At 41.2% G+C, this 14,718-nt stretch overlaps 1 protein-coding gene across 1 annotated transcript; it reads left to right on the top strand.

Annotated features, from left to right (window-relative positions):
* Nucleotides 1-6,121: 6,121 nt before the first annotated feature.
* LOC147747471 (uncharacterized) lies at nucleotides 6,122-7,036 on the top strand. Its single transcript, XM_086936322.1, has one exon. It carries the CDS (start codon nucleotides 6,122-6,124, stop codon nucleotides 7,034-7,036), a length of 915 nt encoding a protein of 304 aa, XP_086792448.1.
* The last annotated feature ends 7,682 nt before the right edge of the window (nucleotides 7,037-14,718 follow it).

The raw sequence follows: 14,718 nt of genomic DNA, 5'->3' as shown, positions 1-14,718 counted from the left end.
ATATATATATATATATATATATATATATATATATATATATATATATATATATATATTTATTTATTTATATCACTCAAGCACTCCGTTTCTTTTGTATTCACGAACGACAGAGAAACGGACACTTGCTTTTCTTCTAGAAGCAGGTATTTATTTTTCAAATTTTCTTGTGAACTGCCATGTGCTATATCCAGACGCGTTTCGGCGAGCACAGTCGCCTTGCTCACTGGAACTTGAGTGTTAAGTGACCCAACGTTTTTTATATATATTTTAAACACACCAACCGCCAATCCTGTGATAGGAGGTCACATGGTTGATACACTTGGAAAAAAGACTTTTACATCCACATATGTATCAATGCAAACACTGGCTGGGACCAAATGTGAATTTGCAAAAACGATAAAATAATATCTGTATAAATACATAGGAACCAAATTGTAACATTGACGCTGATTTTTGATGACAATTATTGAACATGTATGCACAAGAATACATACCAAAATTAATACATGGTGTCAAGAACAAAAACATTAATAACTGCACAATGTAATATATATATATATATATATATATATTGGCCTGAATAACTGTGATATTTATAAATATATCCAACAAGCTTTGTAATTTGTTTACACTCTAAACTGTTTTGGCATAATCGCATTTGGATTTTAAAATACATATTTTTCATAAGAAGTGATTATGGCATTAACACAATGGAATTGGATTTAATCCATATTTACATTGAAATAGTATCCTTACAACATGGCTGCCCACATTACCATGGTATTGATTTGTATACACTTGTGGGTGTGTTTTGGGCACTTTACATATGGCCGTCATTGTAAACAGGACGAGCGTGAGCAAGCCTTATCGGCGAAACGCGTCGCACTTTTTTCATCTGCTGAATAAATTCTGCAAACTAAGTCCGGGTGTCCTGGTTTACTTCTGGAAGGAGGAGGTATTTGGATATAATTTTGAGGCTTGTCGGTAGCCTATCCGGGACCGTTCCGTGACAGCCCAGGGTGCACTAACCGGCACTGGAGTAAAGAATTTCATAACAAAGTGCATGGGCTGACCTTTGGTGTAACGACGCCGTCGGAAGACCAGCTGACCTATCGTCAGCGTGGAGGATTTCCGTGGAATTGCATCTTAGGAGACTGTTGGATGCCCCGACGGTGAGCTTTTGAAAACCGATACGGAGGGGAAGCGTAGGACCTGTGGGAGACACGCTAGCGGAGAGCAACGAGGTGGGAACACCTGGAAGCTTTTACGTATCATGCACGAAACGGGACGACTGCCAAACCAACAGCAATACACCAAAGTAGGAGAGCGTACAAAAGCTAATAGGCAATCATAAGCTTTTTGAACGCATGGAAACAGTTTGCTATAACAACGATAAAATGGCAGATGAATTGGACTCTCGTCGTAAACTGACAGCGGATAAACTATTCTTCAATATGGCAGGTGAAAACATGGAGCCAGCCCAAACCTCCGCGAATATTGGCCAGGAAATAACTTTGCAAACAAAACTAGGTTTGTTAGAAAAACTATACAAAAAGGAACTTTCCAAATGGTGGGAGGCGGAGTCACTATCCAGGTATATTGAGGTCAAACGAGTTCCTAGAGGCCTCCGGATTTTCACAATCCCGACTTATGAAGATCCTGATCCTGATATGATCAATGAATGGTCGGACAATACTGCATCGTGCTCCATAATAATGATGAAAATCCTTGTGAAATATGCCCTAAAGGATCGTGCTAAACTTCTGAAAGATATAGAGGATCTCCTAGCGGAAATTGAACCATTGATGTCAAAGGAGTCATTAGAAGAACATCTAAAGAAATTGAATGTAAAAATGGAGAAATTAGAAGAGGAAATCACGGCCAAAAAGCAAAGGAAATTCATTAGAGATTTTAAAGACTATCAATCTGGACGCACTTTAACATTTCAAAAAAAGTACGACCATCTCTTTGATAAGAAAACAGGGATGGCATTGGTCAGTCAACCAAAGGCAGGACCAAGTGCTGAAATAGTGGAAAGTGACATATCGGATGGCAATCTATCCGACGCCTCCACATCTGGAATCACACAAGAGCCCCCAACAATTGCCAACAAAAGGGTGAATTTTTTAGCACAATTCCAGATGATGAGCCAGAATCGGACAGACTCCTTTCAGGGGGAAGGGGGGGAAACAAAGAGGTCGAGGACGTGGAAGCAAAAGCGGAACAGGAGGAATAAACAGGCAAAAAAGAGGAGGCTCAAACGCCACACAAGCTCCGATGGGAATGGCGACAAGGAGCAAAAATTCGAAATGAATAAGACTGTGGTAAACCTGTCCAACCATGTGCTAACTGAAGGTGAGAGAGAGATCTTGGCACTTGGCCTTTCCTTCTGTCCATCACAGAATATGAACTTTGCTCAGACCCGTATTGACTTGTTTTTGTTTGCAAGAAAGTTAAAATTGAAAAAATGGTACTGCACCAAGCCGAAAGACAAATTTGTTGAATCTGCCAATAATGTGCTCAGCAATTTGGATGTAGATGACATTGCACTATTAGAGGAGTTGCACGGGGACGGTGTGGATATGGGAGAGGAACCGGACTGGGAAAGCTGGGGTTTTGACTTAGACAACAACCAAGGGTCCAAATTCAAACCTAAAAGTGTATTCTTATCTGCAGTTCAATGTGATGCAATTGATGTGTTTGAAAGGGGTGTATTAAAAGATCTTCTGAAATTAAGATATAAGAAGTTGCCCCATAACAACAGGAATCTATCTTATAGCCAACAATTGTCCATTGAATCCCTCAGAGCAGACAAAGAAATAGTGATACGACAGTCTGACGAGGGGGGGAATGTGGTGGTCCTGGATAAACAAAAATATCTCCAGGAACGTTTGAGACAATTACAGGAAGTTGCGTGCTATTGCAGATGTGATAGGGATGATGTTTTGAGATCTACCAGCAACTTTAGAGATCTACTATTGGAGTGGAAGGATAAGGGGTTGATAGAAACTGAGGAATATCAATATCTTTACTGTGCCCATCCAAAGATTCCAATACTGTACCTCCTCCCCAAACTCCACAAAGACCCATGTAATCCACCAAGGCGCCCCATTGTTTCCTCTATTGGCTCTCTTCTAGAACACACTTCTAAGTACATCGATCACTATTTGAGAACCTTTGTAGTGGCACTACCTTCATACGCTAAGGATACCACCCAATTTCTGAGCATTATCAATGGGATTCATTGGGAATCAAGTTATACACTTGTTACCCTGGATGTCAGCAGCTTATATACCTGCATTCGACATGAATATGGTTTGAAAGCAGTGAAACATTATCTAAACACCAGGTCGATTTCGCTGTTACTGCATTCCCAAATGCTATTGTCTATGATAGACTTTTGCCTTAATAACAATTTTTTTTATTTTAATGACGTCATGTACCGCCAGTCACAGGGCACAGCCATGGGAACCTGCTTCGCCCCCAGCTACGCGAATTTATTCATGGGCTGGTGGGAGGAGCAGGTTGTCCAGGATATGACTGAATTCAACAATGTGTCCCTGTGGCTGCGGTACATTGATGATATTTTTTTTATTTGGAATGGGGATGTCAACTCTGCCAGACAGTTTATTGACAAATTAAATGCAAACACTCTCAACCTCACTCTTACTGAACACATCAGCAAAACAAAGATGGAGTTCCTTGATGTGGAAGTGGAAGTGGTCAACAACATTCTGACCACTAAACTCTTCAGAAAGAGCACATCAGGAAATAGCCTTTTACGAGCCTCTAGTTGCCATCCTAAGAGCCTCATTTACAGCATACCGTATGGAGAACTACTGCGCGCCAGGCGCAACTGCAGTACGGACGATGGGTACAGGAAAGAGGAAGCAGTGATGTGTCAGAGGTTCAGGGAGAGAGGATATGGCAAGAAGGCAATTGCTATCGCAGTGGAACGCAGTAACACTAAAACTAGAGATGAGCTATTAGCTCCCAAATTGCCACAGTCAGAATCTGAAACAATCAGATTCATTACCACCTTCTCGGGACAGTCCCATGAGGTGAGAAGGTGTACAAGAAATACTGGCATGTTCTCAATACCGACGAACATCTGAAAAAGTATTTGAGTGACAATCCCCAGATCACTTTCCGGAAGGGTAAATCTTTGCGGGATGAACTAAGTCAAAACTACGTAACAGACAGAAGCATATTAGATCATGCTGCAAATGTGGGATTTAGATGCTGCAGAAAATGCAAGGCCTGCAAGTTTAGCAAAGATTGTGTTAATCTAATGATACCGGGAACATCTAGAGAATTCACAATAAAAAAGAAACTAACATGCAATACCCCATACAGTATCTATTTACTAATTTGTCCATGCAATAAATGGTATGTGGGCAGTACTAAACATGAGGCCAAAAAGAGAGTGTTAAAACAACTGAGAGCGATAAGGAATTTGAATAGACAATATCCGGTCGCAAGACACTTTTATGAATGCCACATGCAAGATGAGACCAAATTGCGTATGGTAGTGATTGACTGTGTAGATCTGGGAATCCGAGGAGGCAATCATGAACTCTCTATGAGAAAACTTGAGTCCAAATATATAATTGATTTCCAATGTTTGACTCCAGTAGGGCTCAATACGAGTGAGGAACTGGCAGTACATCTGTATGAAGAATGAATAGGTAGATATGTTGATCATATGTAAGAAAAATCCGCCGTCAGAAATTTTAAATTGTACACTATTTTAATTTTATTCACAGGCAATGTGGGATACCATTGGATACCATGAAATCTTGACATCATCTAACTTGGTGGAACACTAAATACTTATATTGTTCAGGATTTGCCCACTGGGGCGAGGAAGGACTCCATGAATATGCTATTACCAGCAATAGTGACTCTTTCAATGATTAACACGGCAACTAACGTATATGAATTTTGCCCACTGGGGCGAGGTGCTACGAACTGATAAGTGATATTATTTTGCATGATTTGATTCTGTTATATCTGGTATACTCGCCCACTTGGGCCGGATTGTTGAAAATGTATAAAATTTTAATAACTTTATTAGCATTGTATGATGTTACCATTGTAGGCTAATGACATCGGTATCCTAGCAACAGATACCAATCGTTTCAAGCGTATTTTCAGCTTGTGACTGAACAACCAATGGGAATCGACATGACATGTAGATACACATCACGTGATCGCAAATGATGATACCGAGTGTTTGCCGTGTATTATATTGAGCCGGAATATATCTGCAACATTATTAATTTACATGTCGCTTGGCCTGAATAATTGTGATATTTATAAATATATCCAACAAGTTTTGTAATTTGTTTACACTCTAAACTGTTTTGGCATAATCGCATTTGGATTTTAAAATACATATTTTTCATAAGAAGTGATTATTGCAATTAACACAATGGAATTGGATTTAATCCATATTTACATTGAAATAGTATCCTTACAACATGGCTGCCCACATTACCATGGTATTGATTTGTATACACTTGGGAGTTTGTTTTGGGCACTTTAAATATGGCCGTCTTTGTAAACAGGACGAGCGTGAGCAAGCCTTATCGTCGAAACGCGTCGCACTTTTTTCATCTGCTGAATAAATTCTGCAAACTAAGTCCGGGTGTCCTGGTTTACTTCTGGAAGGAGGAGGTATTTGGATATAATTTTGAGGCTTGTCGGTAGCCTATCCGGGACCGTTCCGTGACAGCCCAGGGTGCACTAACCGGCACTGGAGTAAAGAATTTCATAACAAAGTGCATGGGCTGACCTTTGGTGTAACAACGCCGTCGGAAGACCAGCTGACCTATCGTCAGCGTGGAGGATTTCCGTGGAATTGCATCTTAGGAGACTGTTGGATGCCCCGACGGTGAGCTTTTGAAAACCGATACGGAGGGGAAGCGGAGGACCTGCGGGAGACACGCTAGCGGAGAGCAACGAGGTGGGAACACCTGGAAGCTTTTACGTATCGTGCATGAAACGGGACCACTGCCAAACCAACAGCAATACACCAAAGTAGGAGAGCGTACAAAAGCTAATAGGCAATCATAAGCTTTTTGAACGCATGGAAACAGTTTGCTATAACAACGATAAAATGGCAGATGAATTGGACTCTCGTCGTAAACTGACAGCGCATAAACTATTCTTCAATATGGCAGGTGAAAACATGGAGCCAGCCCAAACCTCCGCGAATATTGGCCAGGACATAACTTTGCAAACAAAACTAGGTTTGTTAGAAAAACTATACAAAAAGGAACTTTCCAAATGGTGGGAGGCGGAGTCACTATCCAGGTATATTGAGGTCAAACGAGTTCCTAGAGGCCTCCGGATTTTCACAATCCCGACTTATGAAGAACCTGATCCTGATATGATCAATGAATGGTCGGACAATACTGCATCGTGCTCCATAATAATGATGAAAATCCTTGTGAAATATGCCCTAAAGGATCGTGCTAAACTTCTGAAAGATATAGAGGATCTCCTAGCGGAAATTGAACCATTGATGTCAAAGGAGTCATTAGAAGAACATCTAGAGAAATTGAATGTAAAAATGGAGAAATTAGAAGAGGAAATCACGGCCAAAAAGCAAAGGAAATTCATTAGAGATTTTAAAGACTATCAATCTGGACGCACTTTAACATTTCAAAAAAAGTACGACCATTTCTTTGATAAGAAAACAGGGATGGCATTGGTCAGTCAACCAAAGGCAGGACCAAGTGCTGAAATAGTGGAAAGTGACATATCGGATGGCAATCTATCCGACGCCTCCACATCTGGAATCACACAAGAGCCCCCCACAATTGCCAACAAAAGAGTGAATTTTTTAGCACAATTCCAGATGATGAGCCAGAATCGGACAGACTCCTTTCAGGGGGAAGGGGGGAAACAAAGAGGTCGAGGACGTGGAAGCAAAGGCGGAACAGGAGGAATGAACAGGCAAAAAAGAGGAGGCTCAAACGCCACACAAGCTCCGATGGGAATGGCGACAAGGAGCAAAAATTCGAAATGAATAAGACTGTGGTAAACCTGTCCAACCATGTGCTAACTGAAGGTGAGAGAGAGATCTTGGCACTTGGCCTTTCCTTCTGTCCATCACAGAATATGAACTTTGCTCAGACCCGTATTGACTTGTTTTTGTTTGCAAGAAAGTTAAAATTGAAAAAATGGTACTGCACCAAGCCGAAAGACAAATTTGTTGAATCTGCCAATAATGTGCTCAGCAATTTGGATGTAGATGACATTGCACTATTAGAGGAGTTGCACGGGGACGGTGTGGATATGGGAGAGGAACCGGACTGGGAAAGCTGGGGTTTTGACTTAGACAACAACCCAGGGTCCAAATTCAAACCTAAAAGTGTATTCTTACCCGCAGTTCAATGTGATGCAATTGATGTGTTTGAAAGGGGTGTATTAAAAGATCTTCTGAAATTAAGATATAAGAAGTTGCCCCATAACAACAGGAATCTATCTTATAGCCAACAATTGTCCATTGAATCCCTCAGAGCAGACAAAGAAATAGTGATAGGACAGTCTGACGAGGGGGGGAATGTGGTGGTCCTGGATAAACAAAAATATCTCCAGGAACGTTTGAGACAATTACAGGAAGTTGCGTGCTATTGCAGATGTGATAGGGATGATGTTTTGAGATCTACCAGCAACTTTAGAGATCTACTATTGGAGTGGAAGGATAAGGGGTTGATAGAAACTGAGGAATATCAATATCTTTACTGTGCCCATCCAAAGATTCCAATACTGTACCTCCTCCCCAAACTCCACAAAGACCCATGTAATCCACCAGGGCGCCCCATTGTTTCCTCTATTGGCTCTCTTCTAGAACACACTTCTAAGTACATCGATCACTATTTGAGAACCTTTGTATTGGCACTACCTTCATACGCTAAGTATACCACCCAATTTCTGAGCATTATCAATGGGATTCATTGGGAATCAAGTTATACACTTGTTACCCTTGATGTCAGCAGCTTATATACCTGCATTTGACATGAATATGGTTTGAAAGCAGTGAAACATTATCTAAACACCAGGTCGATTTCGCTGTTACTGCATTCCCAAATGCTATTGTCTATGATAGACTTTTGCCTTAATAACAATTTTTTTTATTTTAATGACGTCATGTACCGCCAGTCACAGGGCACAGCCATGGGAACCTGCTTCGCCCCCAGCTTAGCGAATTTATTCATGGGCTGGTGGGAGGAGCAGGTTGTCCAGGATATGACTGAATTCAACAATGTGTCCCTGTGGCTGCGGTACATTGATGATATTTTTTTTATTTGGAATGGGGATGTCAACTCTGCCAGACAGTTTATTGACAAATTAAATGCCAACACTCTCAACCTCACTCTTACTGAACACATCAGCAAAACAAAGATGGAGTTCCTTGATGTGGAAGTGGAAGTGTTCAACAACATTCTGACCACTAAACTCTTCAGAAAGAGCACATCAGGAAATAGCCTTTTACGAGCCTCTAGTTGCCATCCTAAGAGCCTCATTTACAGCATACAGTATGGAGAACTACTGCGCACCAGGCGCAACTGCAGTACGGACGATGGGTACAGGAAAGAGGAAGCAGTGATGTGTCAGAGGTTCAGGGAGAGAGGATATGGCAAGAAGGCAATTGCTATTGCAGTGGAACGCAGTAACACTAAAACTAGAGATGAGCTATTAGCTCCCAAATTGCCACAGTCAGAATCTGAAAAAATCAGATTCATTACCACCTTCTCGGGACAGTCCCATGAGGTGAGAAGGTGTTCAAGAAATACTGACATGTTCTCAATACCGACGAACATCTGAAAAAGTATTTGAGTGACAATCCCCAGATCACTTTCCGGAAGGGTAAATCTTTGCAGGATGAACTAAGTCAAAACTACGTAACAGACAGAAGCATATTAGATCATGCTGCAAATGTGGGATTTAGATGCTGCAGAAAATGCAAGGCCTGCAAGTTTAGCAAAGATTGTGTTAATCTAATGATACCGGGAACATCTAGAGAATTCACAATAAAAAAGAAACTAACATGCAATACCCCATACAGTATCTATTTACTAATTTGTCCATGCAATAAATGGTATGTGGGCAGTACTAAACACGAGGCCAAAAAGAGAGTGTTAGAACATCTGAGAGCGATAAGGAATTTGAATAGACAATATCCGGTCGCAAGACACTTTTATGAATGCCACATGCAAGATGAGACCAAATTGCGTATGGTAGTGATTGACTGTGTAGATCTGGGAATCCGAGGAGGCAATCATGAACTCTCTATGAGAAAACTTGAGTCCAAATATATAATTGATTTCCAATGTTTGACTCCAGTAGGGCTCAATACGAGTGAGGAACTGGCAGTACATCTGTATGAAGAATGAATAGGTAGATATGTTGATCATATGTAAGAAAAATCCGCCGTCAGCAATTTTAAATTGTACACTATTTTAATTTTATTCACAGGCAATGTGGGATACCATTGGATACCATGAAATCTTGACATCATCTAACTTGGTGGAACACTAAATACTTATATTGTTCAGGATTTGCCCACTGGGGCGAGGAAGGACTCCATGAATATGCTATTACCAGCAATAGTGACTCTTTCAATGATTAACACGGCAACTAACGTATATGAATTTTGCCCACTGCGGCGAGGTGCTACGAACTGATACGTGATATTATTTTGCATGATTTGATTCCGTTATATCTGGTATACTCGCCCACTTGGGCCGGATTGTTGAAAATGTATAACATTTTAATAACTTTATTAGCATTGTATGATGTTACCATTGTAGGCTATTGACATCGGTATCCTAGCAGCAGATACCAATCGTTTCAAACGTATTTTCAGCTTGTGACTGAACAACCAATGGGAATCGACATGACATGTAGATACACATCACGTGATCGCAAATGATGATACCGAGTGTTTGCCGTGTATTATATTGAGCCGGAATATATCTGCAACATTATTAATTTACATGTCGCTTGGCCTGAATAATTGTGATATTTATAAATATATCCAACAAGTTTTGTAATTTGTTTACACTCTAAACTGTTTTGGCATAATCGCATTTGGATTTTAAAATACATATTTTTCATAAGAAGTGATTATTGCATTAACACAATGGAATTGGATTTAATCCATATTTACATTGAAATAGTATCCTTACAACATGGCTGCCCACATTACCATGGTATTGATTTGTATACACTTGGGGGTGTGTTTTGGGCACTTTAAATATGGCCGTCATTGTAAACAGGACGAACGTGAGCAAGCCTTATCGGCGAAACGCATCGCACTTTTTTCATCTGCTGAATAAATTCTGCAAACTAAGTCCGGGTGTCCTGGTTTACTTCTGGAAGGAGGAGGTATTTGGATACAATTTTGAGGCTTGTCAGTAGCCTATCCGGGACTGTTCTGTGACAGCCCAGGGTGCACTAACCGGCACTGGAGTAAAGAATATATATATATATATATATATATATATATATATATATATATATATATATATATATATATATATATATATATATATATATATATATATATATATATATATATATATATGTATATATATATATATATATATATATATATATATATATATATATATATATATATATATATATATATATATATATGTATATATATATATATATATATATATAACCTAATTGTGGTCGCCAGTAGGTAGTTATAGTTTGGACCTAGTTTCTATAGGATAAGCGCTTTTTATTTTGCCAATAACTTTGAGGCCCCTTGAAGAATCTTCACAAAGTTTTCTAACTTGTTACACTGCTCACTTCAGCTGCTATCTTGAAAGTTTTGTGGTGATCAGTCTAGCGGGGGCCCAGAACCAAGGGGTCCTTCAAAGTACATTTTACCCATTTTAATTCCCATAGGACCTTTACACACAGCTACAGCCCGAGCTGCTGAACGGAATTACAACAAATTTGCCGTGAAGGTAGATGTTAGTTCAAGGAAGTGCCTTTTTGTGATTTGGTGTAAATCTGTTCAGTAGTTGCTGAGAAATTTAAAGAAATTCCCAGTTGTATATAAAGGGACACAGTGGATCCACGACCCCTCACAATCTTGTACTGAGATCGGATTGACTGCGAACACTTCAAACCAGGAAGTGTTGTCAGACATCTTGTGACTTGGTGAAACACAGTCACAACAGGGGCAGTAACATTAATATATGCTGGGAGCCTCGTGGCTTCCCGCTTTACTGTGCACTGCCACCTACCTGGGGCACAAATGTAATATAAAAATAATCACAGGGGAGACCCTATGGCCTCCACTGAATCCCCAGGGACTGCCACATTCCCAGGGCAGTAACTTAATTATATGCGAGGCTCCCCCACTGCCCAGGGGGCTGCCACCTCCCCTGCGCACTGTTGTATACAAATGTGGGTGGCCTGCTCAGCCCCCTCATGACCCGAGGACCGCCACCTCCTCTGGGCTAAAATAAATAGTAATGCATGGGTGCTCCAGCCCCCCACACAGCCCTGGGTACCACCATCTCCCCGAGGCACAAATTCATTAATGAATGAGGTCTGTTGCGGACCCCCGGCCATGGGTGCCACCACCTCCCTAGGGCTTACTTAACAAAGGAGGGTGGCGTGACGTCCCCCTGGTGGAGCCCTACATGGCCCTGGGGATCACCACCACCAGGACCGGCTCCAGCAATGTCCTGGGATGCCCACCCCCAGCACATTGCAGTTTGCTGGGCTTGGCAGGAGCACCACTCCCGCTCAGCCATAGCAAGCAAGTTATCTGCTTTCAGCAAGGCATGAGAACAAAATTCTCTCGCTTGCTGAAAGTGGAGCATATGTCTGTTTCCCTGCCCGCTGTGTAGCGAGAAAGGAAACAGACACATGGCTTTGGGATTGAGGAAGCTGCATGTTCAGCAGCTCCATGAGTCTCAAAGCAAGGCTGGCACCCGCAGGAGGTGGGGATCTGGCATATTAAATCACTCATGACATGGTCAGTGACTTCACTGAAGACATAATTGATGACATCTCAAATTACATTACTGATGACATCACTGATTACATCATCCACAGAATCTCTGACACATCCACTCACACCCCCATATAACCTTTCATACACCCAATCCAACTTCCACACTACCATTCTCAAACCTATTCACATTCCCATACCAGTACTTACACAGCAACTCACTGATTCATAAATCAACACACACATCCACTCACTCACCAATACAGCCATTCATACACCCACTCACTCCCTAATACAGCCACTGACATATCTACTCATACACCCATACAGCCACTCACACATTGAGTCAGTCACCCATAGAGCTACTCACACACCTACTCACTCACCTATATTGTCAATCACACAGCCACTTACTCACCATACAATTACTCACACTCACTCCCTTACTCATACAGATAGTAACACATACTCACTCACCTATACAGTCACTGACACAAGCACACACTCACCCATTCAGTCACTCTCACATTCACTCACTCACCCATAGTCACTCACATACCTCATCACACACCTACACTGTATTTCACAAACCCAGTTACTCACCCATTTACCACAGACACATGCACTCACTCACTGATGCAGCCATACACAAACACGTACCCATACATCCCCTCATACATGCACTCACTAACCCATACAGCCACTGACTCAACCAGTCACTCATACATACAGGCAGTCACACACCCCTCATTCACCTACACACACACTCAGACACCCATAGAGGTACTCAGACAACCAATCACTCACCCACACAGAATCTCATGTACCCACTCACACATCCATACAGTCACTTAGACACTAGTTGACAGACAGATACAGACATTCACACAACCAGTCACTCAACCATGTTCACTGGCACGCCTATTTACTCACTTATACAGTCAGTCACGCATCCACTGAATCATTCATACAGGCACTCATACACACACTAATTCACCAATACCCCTCGGTGTATATATAGGTAACACTTATAAACGGTTTAGAGACACTCACAGTCACTGGGTGATGTCATTAGTGATGTAATCAGCGATGTCACTAACCAGGTCGTGAGTGAAGTATTATGTGAAGTCATAAGCAGTGCCCTCCGGGGGCTCAAGTTATTGTTGGCTCACTAACTATATGGCTGAATTTTGCTGGTTTTGTACAAGTGAAACGTCAGCCTAACTATAACGACCCTGTAACCTTAGGTTTTTTCAGTAAATGTCTAAGGTTTTTTATGTCCTCTGACACTGTTGAGCATTCTGTCCATGATCTTTGTTTTGAGATATATGTGTGTGTGTGTGCGTGCGTACGTGCACGTGTGCATGCGTATGTGTGTGTGTGACTCCTCAAAGCAACACACAAGCTTCAGTGTAGAGTTATCAGGATAGCTGATCTTCCTCCATGGGTCAGGCCACTGGAGAAAATATTTAGGCCAATCTCAGGGATGATATCCCAATCAGCTTTAGAAATGTCATAAACGGAATCAAATAAAATGTAAAATAATATATCAAAGATACTTAACACCTAATTGGCTAAATTAAATCTTTCTCTCAACCCCTGATACATTCTGGAGATGTGCCCCAGTTGCGCTCCTTTACACATATCTAATGGGAATGTCCATGAATCCAAATGCATTAAAAAGAGGACCTGGGATATATTACAGAGCTCATGGGCCTCACAGATCTGGAAGATCCAAGCTTAATCCCTTTTTCGAGTGAGACATCCTGAGTTAAAAGAATTGAACAGCGCAAAGAGGACATTGCTATTACAAATGTTGTGCGCTTCTAAACTGTTGATAGCGTTCAATTGGAAATCAAGCAAAATTCCTGAATTAGTACTGGTTACAGAGACAAAATTGGAATGGAAAACTTTACCACTCTATCTACGTCTGAGCCCTAGCGAAGAGATTTTTTTAATGCTGGTGAAGACTTGACTTTTCTAACACCTTCTGCTTCGCTCATTGGGTTCTTTAGTAGCCAGATTATTTACAGTGCTTGAAAGCCTGTTGGGCCAGCCATGCACTCTGCAAATCATAAGACTTAACTAAACTAAAGGTTTAGAAGGTTTGGGACACTCTGCTAGTTTGTGCATCCAATTGGATCTCCAATGTAAATATCCAGTCAGGCAGATGGCACTACAATTGTTTGCTTAACACATCTTTACACCTGAATTATTGGCTGGTACACATTATCATTGCAGTTAATATCTAACTGAGTCACAGGGAGAATACTCTGATCATTGCAAGGTGAAATGAATATGAGATATAACCAGCCGACATACACTCTGCACCTGAGAGGGGACAATGTCTTGTCGTTCAGAAATACTCTGAGATGTTCTAGGTATGATTGTGTATAAATGTGCAGCCACTGATGTCAGTAAATAGTTTAAATAAATCTCTCAGAAGATCTGGCCTGTCTTTAAAGACGTAAGGAAATCTGCCTACCACTTCCTTTTTATAGATCTTGACACAAACAGCACCTGCACTTTATCATTAGGGTCCAACTTTCTACCAAGATCTCTCTGTTGTATCAGGCGGGCAGGTTCTTATCAGTCCTGGAAGCCTATAGTTTCCCCACTGTGTGCATGACCTTAAAATCAATCTGCATATGTAACATACCAATAAAATCACTCTTTCTCTTACCATGCTCCCCAGGGTTGTTACTGGATTCTCTCTTTCTCTC

The sequence above is a fragment of the Lissotriton vulgaris genome, chromosome 1_1 (genome assembly GCF_964263255.1).
Source record: "Lissotriton vulgaris chromosome 1_1, aLisVul1.2, whole genome shotgun sequence".
Taxonomy (NCBI): domain Eukaryota; kingdom Metazoa; phylum Chordata; class Amphibia; order Caudata; family Salamandridae; genus Lissotriton; species Lissotriton vulgaris.
Note: the sequence above shows the minus strand (reverse complement) of the source record. Positions and strands in the feature narration are given on the sequence as shown.

What these genes read in the sequence shown, in the direction of transcription:
- LOC147747471 (XM_086936322.1), top strand. Translation starts at nt 6,122, where the DNA reads ATGGCAGATGAATTGGACTCTCGTCGTAAACTGACAGCGCATAAACTA.